This window comes from Ambystoma mexicanum, chromosome 6p (assembly GCF_040938575.1).
Source record: "Ambystoma mexicanum isolate Mex_15411 chromosome 6p, UKY_AmexF1_1, whole genome shotgun sequence".
NCBI classification, from domain to species: domain Eukaryota; kingdom Metazoa; phylum Chordata; class Amphibia; order Caudata; family Ambystomatidae; genus Ambystoma; species Ambystoma mexicanum.
Window position 1 is genome coordinate 581581701 of NC_090935.1, and position 22496 is coordinate 581604196.

The 22496-nt window shown below is 44.0% G+C and overlaps 1 protein-coding gene across 4 annotated transcripts in view; it reads left to right on the forward strand.

Annotated features, from left to right (window-relative positions):
- Positions 1 to 22496, forward strand: part of HOMER1 (homer scaffold protein 1) — a 1117839-nt gene that overhangs the window by 249577 nt on the left and 845766 nt on the right. For all 4 annotated transcript variants that reach the window (XM_069627415.1, XM_069627411.1, XM_069627413.1 and 1 more), the window contains one exon: positions 6241 to 6372. In XM_069627415.1, the coding sequence (XP_069483516.1) occupies positions 6271 to 6372 (102 nt within the window). In that variant the 5' untranslated portion in view covers positions 6241 to 6270. The remainder of the gene's footprint in view (positions 1 to 6240; positions 6373 to 22496) is intronic.

Genomic DNA, 22496 nt, shown 5'->3' on the forward strand with positions numbered 1-22496 from the left:
AAAAAAAGAAGGTAAGCACCCTCATGGCAAAATCTCTGTTAGTGCTAACTAAACCATCTATGACGAAACAAATTACTAGCCCCAGTGAATACCTGATCATGCTCTTTTGCAGGCGTTCATGGTTTCCACAACCGTACAGCTAGACAACAGGACAGTCTTCAGAGAAAAGAGCAACAGAAGTCTTCAGCTCCAGGTGTTTTTTCTCTTGGCCCCCTCAAGAGCAGCTTCCTCTATTACAACCGAGAAGCCCAATAAGTGATGGTGTCAGTCAGTCCCATCGCACTCCTATGGGCGGCGTGGTGGGGGAGGAATTTCCCTTCACATCAAGTCCTGGTGGATCCTCACCTACGTCCAGTGGGTAAATTCAGTGGCCAACAGAGGTTTCAGGTTGCCCCTCCCGTGAGCCCACCCTTTCATACCTTTCCATTCCCCCCTAATGCAGGCTGGATCAATTTCCTTGAGGGAAGAAATCTCAAACTAATAGAGATGAACGCCATAGAGGAAGTGCGATTCGAAGAAAGAGGCCAAGGGATTTACTCCAGGTTATTTACAATGCCAAATCAAACCAGACAGGCATGCACACCATTTTGATTTTGGCAGATTTCAACCTGCATCTGCCCCTAGAAAAACTCAAGATGATAATTCCAGCCCAGATTTGATCTGCTCTTCAACAGGGAGGCTGGATCTGTGTGGTGAATCTGAAGGATGCTTACCACCCCATTCCAATTTGGGCACCTCACTGCAGTATTCTGCGTTTCTTTGTTGGGATACTTCATTTACAGTATCCAGTGCTTCCCTTTGGCCTGAATTCTGCACTGAAGGTGTTCACAAAAATGTTGGCCGTTGCAGACGTCCTTCGCCTCCAAGACGTCCATGTATTTCCTTATATGGACGGCTGGCTTGTGCAGCCATGGTCTTCGCAGATAACGGAGGCACAGTTGAAATACCTACTGGACCTGCTGTTTTATCTGGGCCAGTCAGTAATCTGGGGAGGAAGTCGTCCTTGATGGTCGGAGAAGATCTGGCATACTCACAAAGATATTCCCAATAGCAGAGCGACTCACGGACATCCAGAACACATGCTCATTGTTCCAGAACTCTCCAACTATGAGCACATGGTGGTTTCAGAGACTACTGGCTCTCATGTCCTTGTGGGTACAGCCTGTTTTCTCTGGCCAGGCTGAGAATGCACATATCTGGATTAAGAGACCTGGATTCAGGCTTCCGATACATAGTACACCCAAATTCTGATTCTCACGAAAAGATTCAGGACTGAATTTGGTGATGAGACCCTCAAAACATACATGCCTTTTGCGGATCTCACCTCTCAGGTCAGCATTAACACAGACTCTTCCCTCCTAGGTTGGGGAGCAACAATTCCCCACACACCCCTACCCCTGTTGCCCACCCTTTGGTCCCTGGAGGATTGGAATCAACACCTGCATTTTCTAGAATTGAAAACGATATTCCTGGCTCTAGAGACCTTCTTGCCAAGCATTCCGAAAGAAGACACTTTCAATAAGAACAGACAACTCCCTGTCAATGTTTTTTATCAACAAACAAGGTGGCACAAAATCGAGTCACCTTCTCTAGCGATTCAAATTTGGTAGTGGGCCATACTGCAAAACATTTGGCGTCTAGCAGTTCATGTACCAGGAGCATCCAATACAGAGGCAGACCGCCTAAGTCGCCTAATGGATGCCAATCATGAATGGGGGCTACATCCACAAGTGAGCCAGTCACTTTTAACACTTTGGGGAATTTCACAAGTGACGTTATTTGCCACAAAGTAAAACGAGAAATGTCTCTATTTTGCCTGCAGGGAAGGCTAAGGCCCGAATTTTCTGAGGGATATTCTGGAGATATTGTGGGTGGGCATGATGGCTCACACCCCGCCATCACTAATCGGCCAGGCTCTACGCAAGGTCTTGAAAGTGGCATAGTGCTCAGTAATCTTCACAGCTACCTGTCCAAAGAACTGCCTCTCCTTCTACTCATTCTCCCGAATTTACTAACCCAGGAGAGAGGCCAGATTAAACACCCTGCCCCACGATCGCTGAACTTAACGTTGTGGTACCTGAAATCAAGTCATTAGGGCATCTTGGTCTCTCAGAGGACAATGTGAAAAACATTCAAGCTGCAAGAAAGGACTCCACAGGCTTGCAATACAAGAGCAAATGGCTATTGGAGTCTAGAGAAAGGAAAGAATCTGCTGACTTCTTCGTTGGACGATGTTTTGTTGCTAATTTCTACCATAGTGGCTTCAGGCAACATAAGGTTTTACCATTTAGACTCAGTGCAGCCTCCATTGTCTTCACAAAGTAGATGGCAGCAGTCGAGGCTCATCTCCGTCAAAGAGGTATTCATATTTATCAATACCTGGACAATTGGTTGATTTCCGCCACCTCAGCAGATCAGGCGACGGTGGCCTTGACTGTTCTTGTGGACCTGCTCTTCAAACTAAAGCTATCAGTACATTAAGAGAAATCTCACTTTCAAACAGCACAGACTGTTCAGTGTATTGGTTTACGATGGGAAACCAACAGAGGGTGTGTCTTCTCAAACGGCGGTGGGGAGGTCAGGAATATACAAGATTGATCACTTCCTCCATCGACAGAAGATCTTAACATAGTGAATCCACTGCCTCCTTTGTTTTATGGCAGTGTTCTTCATAGTGGTCCCACATGCTCACTTATGGATGAGGATGATTCAGTTGCATTTGGCAGAACACTGGAATTAAGCATCGGTACACTCAGTTGGCCCCGATTCTGATACCAGAATCTTTACATCTGCATCTGATCTGCTGGTCCAGGGAAGTGATAGGAGAAATGTGGGCTCTAGGATAGAAAACTCCTGTGCTGAGATTGTTTTTTGTTCTGATTGCCTCGTTTTGTTCTGTGCAAGTTCACAGGTGTGAAAAGGTGAACGCAACCCCTTTTGTAATGAAATAGTGGGATTTCCTGGTTACCTTGCAACAAGTGATTTTCATTGAATCTTGTGACTACAGGATTTACACGCTGGATTCAGTGTGTGAAGGTGTGTTTTTTTACTATTTGTAAAGTAGACACATAGGTCCTCATTACAAGATGGGCGGAATGGGATTAACGGCGCCAGTAATGGTGCCGGCGCTGTTAATCCCATTACGCCCTATTACGAGGTTCCTTCGCGGGACCCACTCTGGACGTCTGGTTTTACCATCGTCCTAGCGGGTCCCGCGAGGGGACCAGGGAGCTAACAACGGGCCTGTTATTAACGGGCCGATTGTTAGCTCCCTCCCCATTCCCATTGAGCCCTATGGCGCTCAAATGGGAATGGGGAAGGACCGGATCCGGGTTCCCTGAAGGAGGAAATACCGGGCCCTCCAAAGTCGGAATGGCCCGGTATTTCCCCATTCAGGGAATCCGGACCCGGACATGATTTTGGAGGCAGCCATGCCCTTATTAAGGGCATGGCTGCCTCCAAAGTCGTAATGAGGCCCATAGTCTAAAAAGTGGTCAGCCGACACGTATTTCGAACCCAAAGGTTCTTTCTCAAGGCAGGTAAGGTAATATAGATCTTGGATTTAAAGTAGGGAGGTTGAGTCGTGAATAGCCGTGTGGCAGAATGTTCAAGGGTTGAACGCATGGGATTTCATGGCTGTTGCCAAGCGTTCGCCATGATTGCTGCAAATGTGGCGAAACTTGGCAACAGCCATGAAATCCCATGAGTTCAACCCTTGAACATTCTGCCACACGGCTATTCACGTGTATCCAGTGTGTAAATCCTGTAGTCACAAAATTTTATGAAAATCACTTGCTGCAAGGTAACCAGGAAATTCCACTGGTCCAGGGAAGTGAACTGTCGTCTGGCAACCCATTTGCGGAGACAGTTCATAAAGCAGTCATCACCACAGACTCATCCCTAACAGGGTGGGGAGCGACCTTCAATCACCTGTCCATCCCTGGTCCTTGGTATCCTTAGGAGCAACAGGAACATATCAATGCCCTGGTCCTGAGAGTGATCCAACTGGCATTGATCTCATTACCACAATCTCTGGTGCAGAAGGCAGTGCTCATTCGGACTAATAACACGACCTGTATGTTTGATATAAATAAATAACAACAACAATTCTCTGCAGGTTGGAAGTTCAGGTTTGAGCATGGCCTCTGGAGCATTCCATCTCTCTGAGAGCCATTCATCTGCACAGAAATCCGAAGCGGACTCGCGAAGCAAGCTATCACAGTACAACCACAAGTGGGAACTGCATCCTTCCATTATTCAAAGGATTTTCTAGCAATTGGGAGTTCTGTCAATATGGTTGTTCACATCCATGAACAACGCAAAAGGCAGGTTATTTGCATAAAAGGGAGGCTTGGGACACCATTAGTTGAGAGATGCTTTTCTGATCCTGTAGTGCAGTGTAGGATTATCTCCAAATGGCTCATGGCTTGCAACTTGCCCATGATACTCATAACCTGCCATTGACAGGCGATGCCCTGGTTTACTGATCTTTCTTATGTTGTTCCCAGAGATGCCCTCCCAGCACAGAGGGAAATTTAGTCACCCATCCATCCAATCACTTAACTCAGTGAGCTGGTTCCTGGAGACCTAATGCTAGGTCATTTGAGGTTTTTGCAGGAACAATCTTTCAATCATCCACACAGCCTGCACGCCATGCATGCCCACCAGATATAGGGGCAAGTGGGCCAGGTTCTGTCACTGGGCCATCTACAAAAACATAAATCCGTTGAATTGCTCCTTAGAGCAGGTGCTATAGTTTGTCACACTTAGCGAGCAGCGGTATTCAAGTGGACTCATGGCGGATATATTTGGAGCTGTAAGCACTCACAGCCAGGAGCACTAAGTGAATGACTTCACCAAGTTAGAACCTGTAATTTGTCGACCTTTCTATGGTCTGTTGCAATTGTAGCCCCTCAACCCCCCTGCCCCAACTCCAGTCAAGGCCCCTTATTCCAGGTGGGACTTGAACCTGGTCCAGGCAGATATTTCGCACAAGCCTTTTGGAGCCCAGGGCATCAGCAGGTATAAAGTTAGTTACATGGAAAGCAGCATTTCTATTGGCATTGACCTCTGCCAGACACATCAGCTACATACTACATTCCATATGGAAACGTGGTTATGTGTGCGTATCCACAGTTCCTGCATATGGTGCTCTCCTATTTCCACACACTTTACCGACAGTGACAGGCAGAGAGTGTATTGTATTACCTGGACATTAGGAGGGCTCACACGTTTTACCTACAGAGAACTAGTTCGGCCAGAAAAGACAATCTGTTCATCGCTTACAGTTAAACTCAGTCAGGCTCAAAGGCAATCATTGCATGCTGGATTGTGGCGTGTATAGCAGAAGGCTATTCCTAACAGAGAAAACCAGTTCCAAAACGTATGCATGCACATATTATTCAAGCAAAGGCCACAGCCATAGCAGATCAGACTGGTTCAGTGGGATGTGATAGTGAAAAGCGGCCCTAATGTATGAATACAAGTAGCAGAGCAGATGCTTGTTTCGGAAAGGCACTTCAGCGGGGCCTCTTCACTTAAGGCCAGGCCCTGCACCCATGGGACTCTCCCAGGAAGTATGGAGAAAGGGAATGGTATGTGGGATTAAGGAGGAAAAATGACTCACCATAACGATTACTGTGCCCTTAATCCCCTTTTCTCTATATGCCCATCACACTAGCCCCCATAATCAGAAGCCATCTTACATGGTTGTGTATAACGTGGCAAACAGAGACTGTCAGGCGGTGCTTTTGGACGGAGCCTGTGTTTGTCAGTCCGCACCCTGCACATGCATGGTCTCTGCTCCAAATGTTTGGTTTGCTGTGCAAATGTATCACTTCTGAACCCATTGGGCAGCCACCCATGACGTATGGAGGAAAAGGTACTATGGACTAGGTGTAGAGTAGTCACAATGGTACGTATCTTTTTTTCCTTACTTTGTCAACCTATTTGGTATGTTTCTCTGACATTTGTTTATTTAGATAATGGTATGCATAACTTTCATTCTGCTATGTTTGAATTAAAGTATGTTGTTTATTTTTGTTATAATGCATTACAAGATCAATAGTCAAAAAATGGAGATTGTTTATGCAGGCAATTTCATTTTCTAAACATTGTACTCTTAATTTGTATGTACTACTTAAAACAAGTCCTGATTTGTGTTTGAGAGATTTTAAAATGCATGTGCATTTCATGTTTTTGTATTAAAAATTAAGTCCTTTGATATCTTTTGACTTCTAGGCAATAATAAATAGCACCATCTCTCCCAACATGACTTTCACTAAAACATCTCAGAAGTTTGGTCAGTGGGCAGACAGTAGAGCCAATACTGTCTATGGCCTTGGGTTCTCATCTGAGCACCACCTCACAAAAGTAAGTCATTCTCTAAAAAAATAAAATGCTAATTGCTCTGTTATTCATATATTTCTCCAGCATTGAATCTTTCATGGATTCACATGCTGTGAATATTCCCTGTCGTCAAGATGGCAATCCCTGGTTACTTTGATTTAGTAATTTTCCTCTGGAAAAAACTTGATACCTTGAATGTCCCATCAATGTCGTTGTGGGTGATTTTGGTCACCACCAATCGCATGTCATGTGTATAGGTCCACCCCAGCACCTTCCCCTCAGATTTCAACCGTCTTTCTAGCTGGTGGGATTCCTCAAGTTTTTCTCTTTGAAGTAAAATTATCTTTCACCTCAAAATATATATTTTTTCAATTTATACTCGAACCGGAACAACTGACGACTCCTCTACGGTCCCGTTCACGAACATGGGGACCATTGGACCTAAGCAATACTTGTTCAGGCCGTGTGGGACTTGCGGCTTAAAGAACGTCTACGAAGGGGACAGGCATGTCAACTGTTTATATTGCCTCTGCCCTAACCCTTCACCAGAAGAATGTGAAATCTGTCAGGGTTTTTCACAGAAAACCCTTAAAGACAGGAACCGTTGACTCATTTGTTGGCTCAATGAAGGGGTATAACCAGCAACCAAAGCGGGCTCCTCAAGGGATGGGAGAGCTACCACCCCCTCTGTCAGGCATTCGCCATCAAGCCACAGGTCCAGGTCTGAAGAACCTCTGGCAAAAAAACAAAAAACAGGTGAGCCAAAATCGCAGACGAGCCACCATAAGACCCCACAACCCCAGTCTCCAGCTAAAAAAACGCCAGGTGGCAGTGAGGGCTCCCAATCAGAGTCTAAGCAATTGTCTCAAGTCCCGACGACGAAACTGACAGATAAAGGTTCATGACCATCGACCAAAACCACCTCCCACTCGTTGAGGACATCCTCTCTGACGAAGGACAAATATAAATCCTCAACAAAGATCCAGTATTGATCCTTGAAAATAAAACACCATTCGTCCTCGGAGTCTCACACTTTTAAAGAAGGTCCCAGATCCTCCTCTGGACGAGAGTCGTCCACAAAGCAGCCCCTGGGGACGAAATTGTCGACGATACTCACTTCGACAACGAAATCAATGACGAAATCGGGACATCACTCGTCGACGACCAAAAACTAAAATCTTCCTGGGAACAAGGCTGCAGTTCCTTCAAATCCGTCAACCATTACCACGGCTGAAGCCAAGGTTCAATCGGAATTACCTATTCAACAACTACAACAGGACAATATATCATCCTGCAATAAAGGAATACTGAAAACCCCTGCAGAGGACCCTGTACAGCACAGACATCTTCCTCTAGGAGTGTCTGCTATAACCTACTCCGACATCTTGCAAGATGAAATCTTACAGCATGAAATAACATCGGATTATGAACCCCCAAGAGAGGAGTGCCCCAGGGTCACTGATTCCAATTCCGAAGAAGGCAGGATCCAACATATACAGGGCAAGCCTCCTGGTCGCCTCCCATCAAGAGGGGAAGAAACACCTCTGAGGCTGCATAATGTACCACTTGGTCTTCCATCTACACCTTTGGGAACTGGAGGTATAACACCACCATACCCCCTTTTAAACCTGCAATCTTTACTCTTCCTGCAGGTACTCTCTACTCTGCAAACGCTGCTGGGACAACTCAATGCCAGGCTTCCACCTCCTTAACCACAGGGAGTTCATCTATGCAGGAATGACCAAGTTATGCCAGGTCAGTAAGAGCAAAGCGCTCAAGGGCATTCATCCAGGGAATGCGAAAAGCGTCCGTGTTCGGCACATGGAGCCCAAGCTCCACCTCCAATAAGGGATAGCCTGCGAATAGGCGAAGAAGGGGAACTAGTAGATACAGATCAACACACAGTTCCAAGGGACACAAGCTCTATCGCCTCTTCAGCTTCTCCTCGCCGAGACAATACGTGGGATACGGATGACCCAGACTGGGATATACAGGGTAGTCCAGCACAACCCCCCTCTCTGCCAGATGACATTGGGGCTTTGCCCTCCATGGTATCTAAGGCATGGCAGGAAACTGGTCTAACTCCTACAGAGGAAAAGAAAGATTGCTTTCTTTTTGATCACATGGGTAAGAGCTGTGCTTTCTATACCCAGCCTAGATCATATTTGGCAAGAAGGCCTACGCACTCTCAAACATCTATTCTCAGAACTGGCACTTAAAGGGAGACTAGACAAAAAATGTAAGGCACTTGATACAACACCAAAATGTCTAACCTCACAGCCCTCTCCGGAGTCGGTTATGTCAGCGGCAGCAGGTCGCAAGCCTCGTACACAGCATAAATGCGCCACTCCAACGGACAATGAAGGCAGAAAAATCGATGCCTTTGGTAAAAAGGTGCTCACCATCAGGGCAACGACTGTTAAAGCAGCCAATGCCCTTGCAATAGTAGCCTGCTACGACCGAGAAATGTGGCATTGCTTGGCTCCTGTACAAGAGCACTTGTCAGAGTAGCAGCAGAAGGAAGCCATGACACTGGTACGTGGAGTCCTCAAACCACAGTATCAAAATTGCAGTGGATCTGGCAGAAACGGGATTCAAACAAATTGGTAATGGGGTCATCCTCAGAAGGCAAGGATGGCTGCGTTGCACCGACTTTAGACAAGAGGTGCAACATAAAGTGATGGACATGCCGTTTGAGGGCGAGAACGTTTTTGGTGACAAAATTGATGAGGCCCTTAAAACAATAAAAGCAGACTCTGATACTACTAGATCACTAACAACCTTACAGGACAGAAGGTCTTTTTGTTCCTTTCGAGGTGCCTCAGGTCTCTATAGGTTCTCGTCCTCAAGGGATAGCCAAAACAAAGGTAGATCTGGATACTTCTCTCAGGGATACAAGAGAAACTACCAGTCCTCACAACGCAACAGGGAGTATCACCAGGGACACCGCACATGCAGATCAGCCACCTCTCATAGAGGTAGACAGAACAAGGCCCAGCAATGACTGCCTCAGGGACACACCGGTGGAAGGAAATGTAGTGTTTCATCTCCACAAGTGACAAGCAATTACAAAAGACAGATGGGTGCTAGATGACATCCAGCACGGCCACTTGTTGTAACTCAAGTGCGCACAGAAACCGTTACCTTCCGTAAAGGTGTCACATCCGCACCTTTCAATTCTACAATAGGAAGTGTGGCAAATGTTAAAGAAATGGGCAATCAAAGGAGTTCCTCCTGTATCGAAAGGAAAAAGTCGTCAAAAAGCCAGACGAGAAGTGCGTCCAGTCCTGGACTTGCGAAAGTTAAACAAAAACATCAAAAAGCAAAAGTTCAAAATGGTCACACCACAAGATGTCATAAAGGCCGTACAACCCCACGAATAACTAGCGGCTTTAGACCTGAAAGACGCTTACCTCCACATCCCAACACATCCAAGACACCAAATATATCTTAGATTCAAGGTAGGCGAAAGTCATTACCAGTTTCGAGTACTTCCATCCGGCCTCAAATCAGGCCCCAGAACGTTCACCAAATGCCTAACACCAGTGGCAACTCTCCTAAAAAAACAGGGCTGCCATGTCTACTCAAACCTAGACGACTGGTTGGTTGGAGTTCCAACAGATCAAGAAGCAATAGTTTCTCTGAGACAAACTGAAGCTCTTCTCCAACAGTTGGGATTTGCAATCAATTACGCCAAATCTTGCACAGTTCCATCAGAAATGTCAGTGTTCTTGGGTGCGTAATTCATCACGGGACAAAGCCTTGTCAAACCCACATCAAACAGAGTGAAAAAAATTAATAACCCCGACAAATTCCTTCACTCCAAGCAAACAAATCACGGTGCACAAATACATGGCTCAAATAGGGACCATGTTGTCTTGCATTCCACTAATGCCCAATTTCAAACTAAACATGCAGCCGGTACAAAGATTTCTAGCTACCAGATGGTCCCAAACACAGGGGTCCTGGTCAGACAAAGTCACCATCAACCGGTCTCTTTCAAATTTGCTGTAATGGTGGACAATCCTTGCCAACATCTTGAAAGGGATGCCCTTAGTAGAACCCACTCACCATCTCACAATTGTAACCAATGCCTCCCTACCGGGGTAGGGAGCTCACTTAGACAAGCATCAAGTCAAAGGCCTGTGGACTCCCCAAGAATCCATTCGCCACATAAATGTCCTGGAGCTGCTGGCGGGGCCCTAAAGTCTTTCCTTCCTCTAATTAGGAATTCAGTGGTGCAAATCCTCACGGACAATAGCACCACAATGTTTTATCTATGCAAACAAGGCGGAACAAGGTCAAACACCCTGTCTCAAGAATCAGACTATTTGGCACTGGGCCAATCACATTGCATATGCGTTCCCTCCATTCACTCTCATAGGAAAACTATCCAGATGATCCGCAAATATCAGTGCAAGATAATTCTGGTGGCATCGTACTGGCCCATGCAAACCTGGTTTTCGGGCCCCCTTCAACTGAAGGCGGACAATCCAATCCATCTGGGATCTCACTCCGATCTACTATTGCAGAACAACAGTGAGATTCTACATCACGACCCAGGATCCCTCAAGCTAACAGCGTGGCTTCTGATCACCCCGAATTCAGCCATCTAAACATCCTGCAGGACCGGTAGTGAGTGCATACTGGCTGCATCTAGGGCCCCTTCCACTAACAATTCCTACAACCAAAAACGGAAAAGGTTTGGTACATGGTGTTCTCAGCACCCCAACCTTTAACCACTAGCCATAACACCTCAACAGGTTCTCCCCTACGTACTCAAGCTGGCAAAGGAAGGTCTAGCAATCTCCTCCATAAAAGTTCACTTGGCTGCAATCTCATGATGCACAAGAAAAAGAGGATCTGCTCCCCTCTCTAGCGACAGGCTGCTCAAACACTTCCTAAAGGGGCCCTTTCGCACTTTTCCTCCAATGTAAATTATTCCACTGCTATGGATCCTAAATTTAGTGCTAGCCGGTCTCATGAAACCCCCTTTTGCGAACCTCTATCTTTGGCACACATCAAGTTTGTGACCTGGAAAGTGGTGTTTTTAATCGCCATTACATCCTCCAGACGAGTCTCTGAACTACAAGCTTTAGTGGTGGACCATCTGAATCTTCAATTTGCGAAGTACAAGGTAATCCTCACTACCAATCCTCATTTCATCCCAAAAGTACCATCGGAATTTCACAAGAATGCAACCATAAGCCTTCCTACATTCTTTCAAAGCACGACCTCCCCAGCGGAGATAGTTCTACACTCTCTGAATGTAAAAATGGCATTAAAATATCTGGACCGGACAAACTCATTTAGATCAACAAAACAACTCTTTGTCCCCTGTGGCCCCTCAAACAAGCATCGCAAGGTGGATATCTTCCGCAATTTCCTTTTGCCACGCAAAGGCCAACAAGCCACGGCAGACTGCAGCTAGTGCACATTCTACAAGGGCCACAGCCGCCTCCGCGGCTTTCTGGTTGGGAGTGCCCATCAAAGACATTGGCCAGGTAGCAACATGGGCAGTGCCTCACACGTTTACCAGGCACTACTGCCTACAACAGTAGCACACGGAAGACGTGCAGATGGGACGAGCAGTGCTTCAAAGGATGTTCCAGTAAGATAAGACCTGCATCTTCTGGGATGTTTTTCTTGTACTAACGTATGTATACTTCTCACATGAGCCCAAAAAAAGCAAAGGTTTCTGATCTTTGTTTGCCTGGTGTTTTCTCCTCCACTCATGTATACTGCTATACAATCTATTCACACATGTGAATCCATGACAGATTCAATGCTGGAGAAGGGAGTATTTTGTTACCTGTAACTCCATTTCTCCAGCATAGGTATCTTTCCTGGATTCATACGCACCCTGCAGCCTTCCCCTCCAGGCAAACATCCTCTACAGGGGGTTATCCTCCAGAAGGAGGGGTTAAAATCTGAGGAGAAGCTGCTTGGACAGAGCAGTTTACTCTACGTCCTATTGGTGGGGACCAAAAGCACCCACAACAACATCAATGGGACACTCAAGGTGTCAAGTTTTTCGATAGGAAAATTACTAAATCCAAGTAACCGGGGATTCCCAGCCTGACGACAGGGAATATTCACAGCATGTGAATCCATGAAAGATACCAATGCTGGAGAAATTGAGTTACAGGTAAGAAACTGCTCCCTTTTCTTTGGTACAGAGCAAAAGCTAGCAGTTATTGATGGTTTTTTATAGCAAAAGTTGAAAGTTGTTTGTGAAAATTGAATATGTAAATAGATATATTTATTCAGTATACTTTAGGTTAAGTCCTATTAGGTTATAGCCACAAACGTGTAAAATGTGCACATATTACATTTGTTTTGTTTGATCTTAATAGTAAATCACTGTATGATATTGTAGATACAATTTGATTGTTTTTGGATCTTTTTCCCGAACAGTTACTTTTCACAAGGCAGACGGTATTAGTTCCCTATTGGTGGAAAAAGCTGGATAGCAAGGTATTACAAAATTACGTACTGCCCGGGCAGTGTGAAAACCTCCTCTGCTCTGTTCTCCGGTCCGGCATCTGCTGCCTCTTTCCTGCAATGCCATGGGGGTCTTGTGCCCTCTGTGAAAACCTCCTAGATTTAGACCATTCTTTTGGTGATGTGTGTTCATTTGCCAGGCTCTGCCTTCTCGGTGATATCAGATTGATATATAGATCCAAAATAACATTTGCAGAATTATTCAAGCAGAAAGGATGGGCAGAGAAATCCCCACCCGCTAGAGCCTCTGCCTGACACTGTTGGGGTTATAAAATAGACACACTTTACAGATTTGTAAGAGGTGTGCTTAATGCCGGGCTATAGCAAAGTCACACATTTTACATAATGAGGCCCCCTGTATCTTTCTTTTTAGGTGTATGGACATGGATACCTTTTCAGGATCGAACCCTAAAATGTTCTGCAGTAAGCCCACAGGACAAGTGGAACAAACCTTACACTAGACCTTTTCAGATGGCACTAGCCCACCACAGGGTTCAATGTTTTTTCATGCCTGATATCTTTTTCATCCCAAAGGTTTCATTTTGTGAATTTGCACTGTTTTTAAAATTCAAAGCTGAAATAAATGTGGGGGATCGCCCACATTGCCCATAAATCAGCGCTCATAAACATATTATACCTTTCCCAAACTTACTGTCTAACCTTTTTGAAATGATATATTGTAGGTGAATTTCCTGGCAATAAAAAATGTGCAGTGAAAAATGTGTGTGGGCAACATTCTGCAATTTACACCACAGATATGATTGAAATGCCCCTCATTACGAGGTGGGCGGAATGGGATTAACGACACTGGTAATGGTGCCGGTAAACCCATTCCGCCCTATTACGAGGTTCCCTTGCGGGACCCGCTCTGGACGTCTGGTCAGGCCAGACGTCCTTTGCGGCTCCCGCAAGGGGACCAGGGAGCTTATAACTGGCCCGTTAATAACAGGCCCGTTATTAGCTCCCTCCCCATTCCCATTGAGCCCTATGGGGGCTGAAATGAGAATGGGGATGGGTTTTTTAAATGAGGAACTACCGGGTCCTCCAAGGTTGGAATGGCCCGGTAATTCCTCATTCAAGGAACCCGGTAACGGACCCGAGTTTGGAGGCAGCCATGCCCTTTCTAAGGGCATGGCTGCCTCCAAACTCGTAATGAGGCCCTTAGAGTTCTATTTTATTAATAATTGCATTTTTAATTACATATAACTGTTCTCACAGGTTGCCCTCAGGCACAGTGTAAATGCTTTATATAAAAGGGCGGATTTTAAAACTATTTTCAGGCATTATTGTTTACTGCAAAAATGTACAGCGTACATTATTGTGACTTTAATTTATATTCCCAAAGGTGCCAGTTACCATCTCATGTCAGAGTATGATGGGCGCTGGAGTGGTTTGAGGAGGATCTCCACATTACTCTCACATAACCCCCTCCATAGGGCAGTGGGCCACTCACAGCAAACTCCCAGGTTATACTTGCCCTTTAAGTAACCTCCAAGAAATGCCTTGATTTAGGAAAAATAAACAGCCCAGCCCTTTCCAGAAGACCTACCATTTGAATGCAGAACCAATTCAGCGACCAATCCCTTGAAGTTGGGGTGATTTGGAGGGTTTCCAAGACTACAAAGAACACCTAGCATGAAGTTGCTACCTTGTGCTAGAGCCCGCACAGACATTGAATGCTCTCGGCATGCGCCTGCATGACCTCACGGAGAATGTTTGCGGGAGACCAGGAATGCCGCGGACAGTGCCTGAAGCTCCAGCTAGTAAACAGAAGTATCTAAAGAATGGCAGAATGAAACAGCAATATGCCTAAGCTTTTTAACACTCCCAACTACATGACTCACTGAAACGGGAGAGCTCCCTTGGCTCCTTGTTGATGCCGACAATGGCCTGTGTAGAATCCAAGATGGCGGATCAGCTATCTTTTTTTATAACAGATATTATTCATTTTTAAATGTCAAAATGACATCAGTAGAGTGCTTGATCCAAGTAAACCTAATAGAAACCCCAAAAGGATTTTGCAATGGCCGGCCTTTGGCCCCCACCCATATTCCACCCAAAAAGATCCAGAAATTCATGAAAACTGTCTCCCATCTACACCATACCACTAAAACCTCTCAAATCAGTCAAAATCCAACCCTTTGCCTAAAATCTTATGCTGTTTCGTAGGGCGACCACTAGTCCTTGCTTTCAATGAACTGCAATTGTTCACTGCCTCTTACCAGACTGTGAATCTCTGTGCATCCTTTAAGCCCCATTTGGAAGCCATCTCTCTTGTCCACTGCTATTGCAGTACATACGAAAGTCTAATATTTAGAAAGCTCGGCCTCTTCCCAAATATTGAGAAGCACCAGCTTGGACACTTCCAGCGGTTTCAACAGCGTCTGTGTGAGCAAACAATAAGGTTGAAATTTGGGACAATGTCACAATGAATAAAAAAAGGAGACATTGGCCCTCATTACGACCCTTGCGGTAATTTGCGGACATTACCGACATGGCGCAATTAACGTGTCCGTGCTGGCCAGATACTGCTAAAAGCGGCACATTATGATGACCTCTCGGCCACGAGCTTTGCGCCATGCCGGTAATGTAACAACCGAAGAATAAATAAAGGGGTACACCTGCACTCACAATCCCTGATCCTTCAGGTAGAGTATACAACAATCAAAAAGGTGGATCAGTGGAATAGGATGACACTGGTTAGATATAAATCACATATTTATTTGGAAAAACTCATCCCATGAACAATTATTTTACTTGCATAAAAATTACCTAAAAAATCTTACATCTACTCATACCTTCATACGTATCCACATTCAGAAATACATTCGAACATCCATCGATACAACACCCTAGTGTAATAATAACACCAAATTGTGTTGTTCAAGAATTGCTTTCTAAAAATATTCAATTAACATTTCCTATGGTGACCCAGTCCATAATATCAGGTGTCATCATATAACCGGTGTCCAATATCACCAGATATCCCTCCTAGAGATCACGTCGACACGTGTTTCAGTCAAAGACCTTCTTCAGGACGTCGGTCTAGGAGCACTTGCTCCGCCTGGTTCTCCACGTATCTGGGCCAGTAGCGAATCTAAAAAATGGAAAAGCCAGTATGTCATCCCTATTTCTTTTCACAGGTGACAGACAATGTCACAATATGCTTTCCAAAATAAGCACATAAAGCCCAACTCACCCCCACGTTATCCGCTTGCGGGACGGTGAGGCAGGGCGTCGGAAATCAATCCTCCATGGACCTCAATGTGACTGTTGAGCATATGGAACCAACACAAACACCTCTAAGTATCTGTCATGAAACACCCCATTGCATGTATGTACCAATGCGGCATATCCACAGTTGGATATAACTAAAAAAACTTACACTAACAACGTAGCTAATGGAGACTCCTATAGTTCACAAGACCCAGGAGCACCTCTAGTCCACGTACATCTATGTCGGATGAGTCGGTCACACAAATAATCTCCGTACCTCTGTAACAAAATGAAGCAGAATTGCAGTGTATTCTAATTGTAATATATCCATACAACACCTCACTGTTAATTCTGTCATAAAAAGTTCCCAAATATATCATATTGGTTCAACCCACCCATCCAAAAGTGGTGTGCCCGCTGTTGTCATATTATGGACTCTTGCACCCAACGTATATTGGAACCCATCAGAAAAGTACCAAACATATCAAACAGTGTGTCGTGTTCCAGTGGCACCACCGTTAGCTGTAACAAAAACACACTTCCCAAGTGCTTCATGTATCCACTTACATGCGTGTGTATGCATGCAGGGAGTCAGTAGCAGCCATCAATTAACTTGAGTGAGTTTCCAAGTGCTCCCGCCGTGTACTATAACAGAAACACACTTCACATGTGCACTTACATGCGTATATATGCGACAAATCAGTAACAACCATCAATTACATCTAGTGAGTTTCCAAATGCCGCATACATCTGCTCACATGTACATACATGCGAGTACTCAGTTGCAGTCATTACATCATGAGTAACTCAAAAAAAGTTGTCTACCTTACCTAGCGTACCGCGCCGCTCCCTGCAAAATAGAAAATAAATCCTATCGTCCGGTCCTCCTGCTTTCACATAGCGCCGGAATCTCAAGCAATGACAGCAAAAATACGCAATGGTTGCTGCCGCGGACCTCCACTTCTAACTTTCAAATCTCGTTCCAAACCCACCCACTCGGGCTCGAAACCAAAGAAAGACTGACACAGAATGCCTGCCAGCTGAACTAACAATAGACACTAAAAAAGGACCACCATCACTGGCTCGAAAAAAGAATGGGCGGACCAGTCTTCCCAAGAGAATACTGTTAAAGCATGGAAAAGCAGTGTCTTGCACATTCGGTATTTAGTAAGAACACAAAACTAGGTGCACAGTATAAAGAGTAATATATATTGTGGCACCAATTATATATTATTACGGAAACACGTACACACTAAGTATTCTACCACAAGAAAAAAATCAACACATAAAGAAGAATAAAGAATGGGGTAAAAAATGAATGCAGCCATCGAAAAATCAAGCTAAAGCAAAAATTTAAAATGCCCCAAATTTCACTTAAACGTGTTTCGCGTACTGCATGTAGTCGTACACAGCAATCGAAGAGACAAATAAATGTACACCCTGATGAAAGGAACTCGGACACACCTAAGGTAATTGCATACATATGCATATTATACTTATGTGAACAACTGAGTATATGATACCATTAGACATAAAATACAGCGAAACAGCTGGATTAAATCCATACCCATACTGACACATTGTAACACAGTATACCAGAACATGTCTAACCCGTTGAACTACTTCCATGGTATCTGCACACCTGGGGGTAGATACCCTTAAGATTCAAATATAGCGGACCAGCTGAATTAAATCCATGCCCATTGTAGCACATACTGACATAGTGTTGGACTGTTTTCATGATATATGCACATCTGGGGATAGACATAAAATACAGCGAAACAGCTGGATTAAATCCATACCCATACTGACACATTGTAACACAGTATACCAGAACATGTCTAACCCGTTGAACTACTTCCATGGTATCTGCACACCTGGGGGTAGATACCCTTAAACTTCAAATATAGCGGACCAGCTGAATTAAATCCATGCCCATTGTAACACATACTGACATAGTGTTGGACTGTTTTCATGATATATACACATCTGGGGACAGATCATCATAACTTATTAACATCATTAAGTATATTTCCATTATGTTTAATCTATCTTCCCCAACAGTACAATGATGTTCATCCTCAGTTTTTTGTAACCAAATTGTTCCATTCTACTAAAACGTTCAGTCCCTTCTGGACTGTGTTAAGGGTATATATCCTTTTTTGTTTAGTACAATGCAATATTTTATCAATATCGCCCCCTCTCATGGTATTCTTGATATGTTGGAGTATAAACCACTTCATATCTGTGTCCTTGTGTTGCATTTTCACGAAATGTTCTACCAGCGGCTTATCTGCCACCTTATTGCGTATGCAGCTCCTATGCTCGGATATCCGTTGTCTCACTTCACGTGTGGTCTTACCCACATAGAGGAGTTTGCATGGACAACTAATGATGTAAATTACATTTTTCGTTAGACAATTAGTGTGACAGTTCATCTTCCATATTCTATTGCCATAACTGAATTCTTTCTTGGTTTCGGTCAACGGGCATGCAACACATTTACCACATTTATAACGACCAATGATGGGAGGCAATCCCCATTGGTCATTAATAGTGGGTTCTTTTTTGGGCTCTAAATAAGTGTGCACCAGTTTCTGTCTCAAGTTTTGATTGCGTTTGAACACAAACATCGGCTTTTTCAGTAATGTGCCAGGCTGTTTAACTAAATTCCAGTGCTTGTTGATAATTCTTTTTACATCTGTACTCACAGGATTGAAAGTGGTGACACATACCAAGCGCTCATTCTTATTTCTTTCTTTCTCTGGTGGTCAAACATATCTCCCGATTGGTATTATCCGCTCTCTTTAATTGATCTTTCACTAGTCTATTTGGATATCCCCTGTTTTTCAGCCTCTCCTTTAAATGTTCCGCATGGAATTTAAATTCATCTTTCTCAGAACAATTTCTTTTGATCCGCAAAAACTGCCCGTAGGGTAGATTTTGTCGGAGGCTAGCTGGAAGAAAGCTGTCAAAATGGAGTAGGGAATTTTTGTCAGTGGATTTCCTAAAAAGTGTTGTGATAAGTTGATTCGCAGATTTTTTGACCACAAGGTCAAGAAAACTCACCTGGCGAAAGTTGTATTCAATAGTGAATTTGATATTTGTATCACATTGGTTTAGCCAGGCATGAAACTCATTTAGGGATGTCACTGAACCCCTCCAAACTACAAAAACATCATCAATGTATTGTTTCCAAAACCTCAGATGCATGTTTAGAGTGGGATGGTTCATGAGCTGATTATTTTCACCAAGGACAAACTGGTCCTCAAAATTAGCCATATATAAATTTGCCACATCGGGGGCAAAAGTAGCCCCCATGCTGACGCCTTTTTCTTGTTTGTAAAGTTGTTTCCTAAACAAGAAAAAGTTTTCTATCATGGCAAGCCTAATACATTCTTGAACAAACTCGGTAGGAGGCAAATGTGGTCTCGTTCTTTTGTTCAGAAATTGGCCAAGTACATGTAAGCATTTTAGTTGGGGAATAGCCGTATATAACGACTCTACGTCCATAGTGACGAGAATGTCATCCTCTCTGATTTCAATATTTTTAATAATGTTGATCATATGGGTAGAGTCTTTTACATAAGATGGCATACCCAATACAAATGGTTTAAGGAATACCTCTGAATAAACAGACAATGGTTCGAGCAGCGAGTCAATGGCTGACACTATAGGTCTGTGATATTTTTATGGATCTTGGGTAGTATATAGAAGGCCCCCTTTTTCGACTCAGTTTTATTAAGGAAGGGACCTTCTTCTTCACTTATCCACCGTTCTCTTACTGCATGATCAGTTAGACTCCTTATTTCGTCTTTTAGACGACCTGTAGGATCCCTCTCTAGTTTCTTATAGGACAATGTGTCACCCAATAGTCGCAAACATTCTGCTTCATACTTGACCGTGTCTAATACCACGATCCCGCCCCCCTTATCCGCGGGTTTTATCGTGATCGAATCTTTGCTGCATAATCTGATAAGGCTTTGTCTTTCCGCTTTTGTCAAATTATCGGGTTTGTGATTCTTAGATTTGATAACTGCAAGTATTTTGCGAGTAACAATGTTCTCGAAAGCTGTAATTTCAGGTGTACAGGTATGTGACGGTGGAGTGAAGTTAGATCTTGTTTTGAGCCCACTCACATTGGGTACCGTATCCGAGGCGGAACCCTTTTCATAGGGGTGCGCTGGAAGGTAAACCTCAAAAAAGTGTTTGAGTCTAATATTCCTAAAGAATCTATGTAGCTAGAGTTCCATATTAAAGGCATCGGCTCTCATAGTGGGGACATATGAAAGCCCTTTGGATAACAAATCCAGATCTGATTTAGCAAGAGGATACTGAGATACATTGAAAATGGGCATTAGGTCAGAGGTACCTTGAGTCACTGGTTGGAATACCACTGCCTGGTCCTCATTCCTTGTCCCTGCCCGTATTGTGGTTGCCGCTGCCTGGGCCTGCCTCGTCCCCCTCTGAAAAAAACCCGTTGTTGATTTTGCCCCCTTCCCCTACCCGTCCCTTTGCTGGTACTGGGTTGTCCATTAAGGGAGGGGTCCGATCCACTAGAAGATCCTGAGGTGTTTGAAAAGTTAGTGTAACGATTGTTCCTCCGATAGCTGAAACCACCTACGGGAGGATCTGTAAAGAAATCTTTTCTCAAATATGGGTAAGTTCTTTCCTCATTGTAATTGGCAACATCTTTTTTCTGCTTGTTAATTTTCCTTTCCAAATTTAGATCTTTAAATTTTTTAATTTCTTCTTCAAGCCCCTCTAGTTGTTTTTGGCATCTCTTACTGTGGTACTATCCATAAAGGCTTTTTCCAACACCTCAAGCTCGTCCCCCTGTTTTTTAGTTTCCTCCTGAGTTGTTTCGATGATCAGCATAATCCAATCCCTTGAACACCTGTTTCCGACCACGCTAAAGTTTTTCTGAAATTTGGGGTTATCATTGAATATCCTAGGGATATTCTTAACCTGTAAACCTTCAGGGATAATCCCTGCTTTTAGATGTTGTAACATGAACTGACCATGTAAGTCTGTCCGGGTTACTTTTTTCATTTTTTGTAACATTTTTTCAATTTCATTTGTAGCGACTACCTTGTCTATTGTTGGTCCATCTCCAAATGAGGCCATCGGTGTTTCCAACAATTTCTTATAGTGGTCGTCTGTGAACGAAAATAAATTCTCAGTTTCCATTGTGATTAGAACAAAAGGGACAATTCCTTCACGTTTACTAAATAAATGCCCCTGCAGCCACGGGCTGTGCTAAACGAAGAATAAATAAAGGGGGTACACCTGCACTCACAATCCCTGATCCTTCAGGTAGAGTATACAACAATCAAAAAGGTGGATCAGTGGAATAGGATGACACTGGTTAGATATAAATCACATATTTATTTGGAAAAACTCATCACATGAACATTCTTTATTCTTCTTTATGTGTTGATGTTTTTCTTGTGGTAGAATACTTAGTGTGTACGTGTTTCCGTAATAATATATAATTGGTGCCACAATATATATTACTCTTTATACTGTGCACCTAGTTTTGTGTTCTTACTAAATAACGAATGTGCAAGACACTGCTTTTCCATGCTTTAACAGTATTCTCTTGGGAGGACTGGTCCGCCCGTTCTTTTTTCGAGCCAGTGATGGTGGTCCTTTTTTAGTGTCTATTGTTAATTCGGCTGGCAGGCATTCTGTGTCAGTCTTTCTTTGGTTTCCAGCCCGAGTGGGTGGGTTTGGAACGAGATTTGAAAGTTAGAAGTGGAGGTCTGCGGCAGCAACCATTGCGTATTTTTGCTGTCATTGCTTGAGATTCCGGCGCTATGTGAAAGCAGGAGGACCGGATGATAGGATTTATTTTCTATTTTGCCGGGAGCGGCGCGGTTCGCTAGGTAAGGTAGACAACTTTTTTTGAGTTACTCATGATGTAATGACTGCAACTGAGTACTCGCATGTATGTACATGTGAGCAGATGTATGCAGCATTTGGAAACTCACTAGATGTAATTGATGGTTGTTACTGATTCATTGCATATATATGCATGTAAGTGCACATGTGAAGTGTGTTTCTGTTATAGTACACGGCGGGAGCACTTGGAAACTCACTAGATTTAATTGATGGCTGCTACGTACTCCCTGCATGCATACACACGCATGTAAGTGGATATATGAAGCACTTGGGAAGTGTGTTTTTGTTACAGCTAACGGTGGTGCCACCGGGACACGTCACACTCTTTGATATGTTTGGTACTTTTCTGATGGGTTCCAATATACGTTGGGTGCAAGAGTCCATAATATGGCAACAGCGGGCATGATATATTTGGGAACTTTTTATGACAGAATTAACAGTGAGGTGTTGTATGGATATATTACAATTAGCACACTCTGCAATTCTGCTTCATTTTGTTACAGAGGTACGGAGATTTTTTGTGT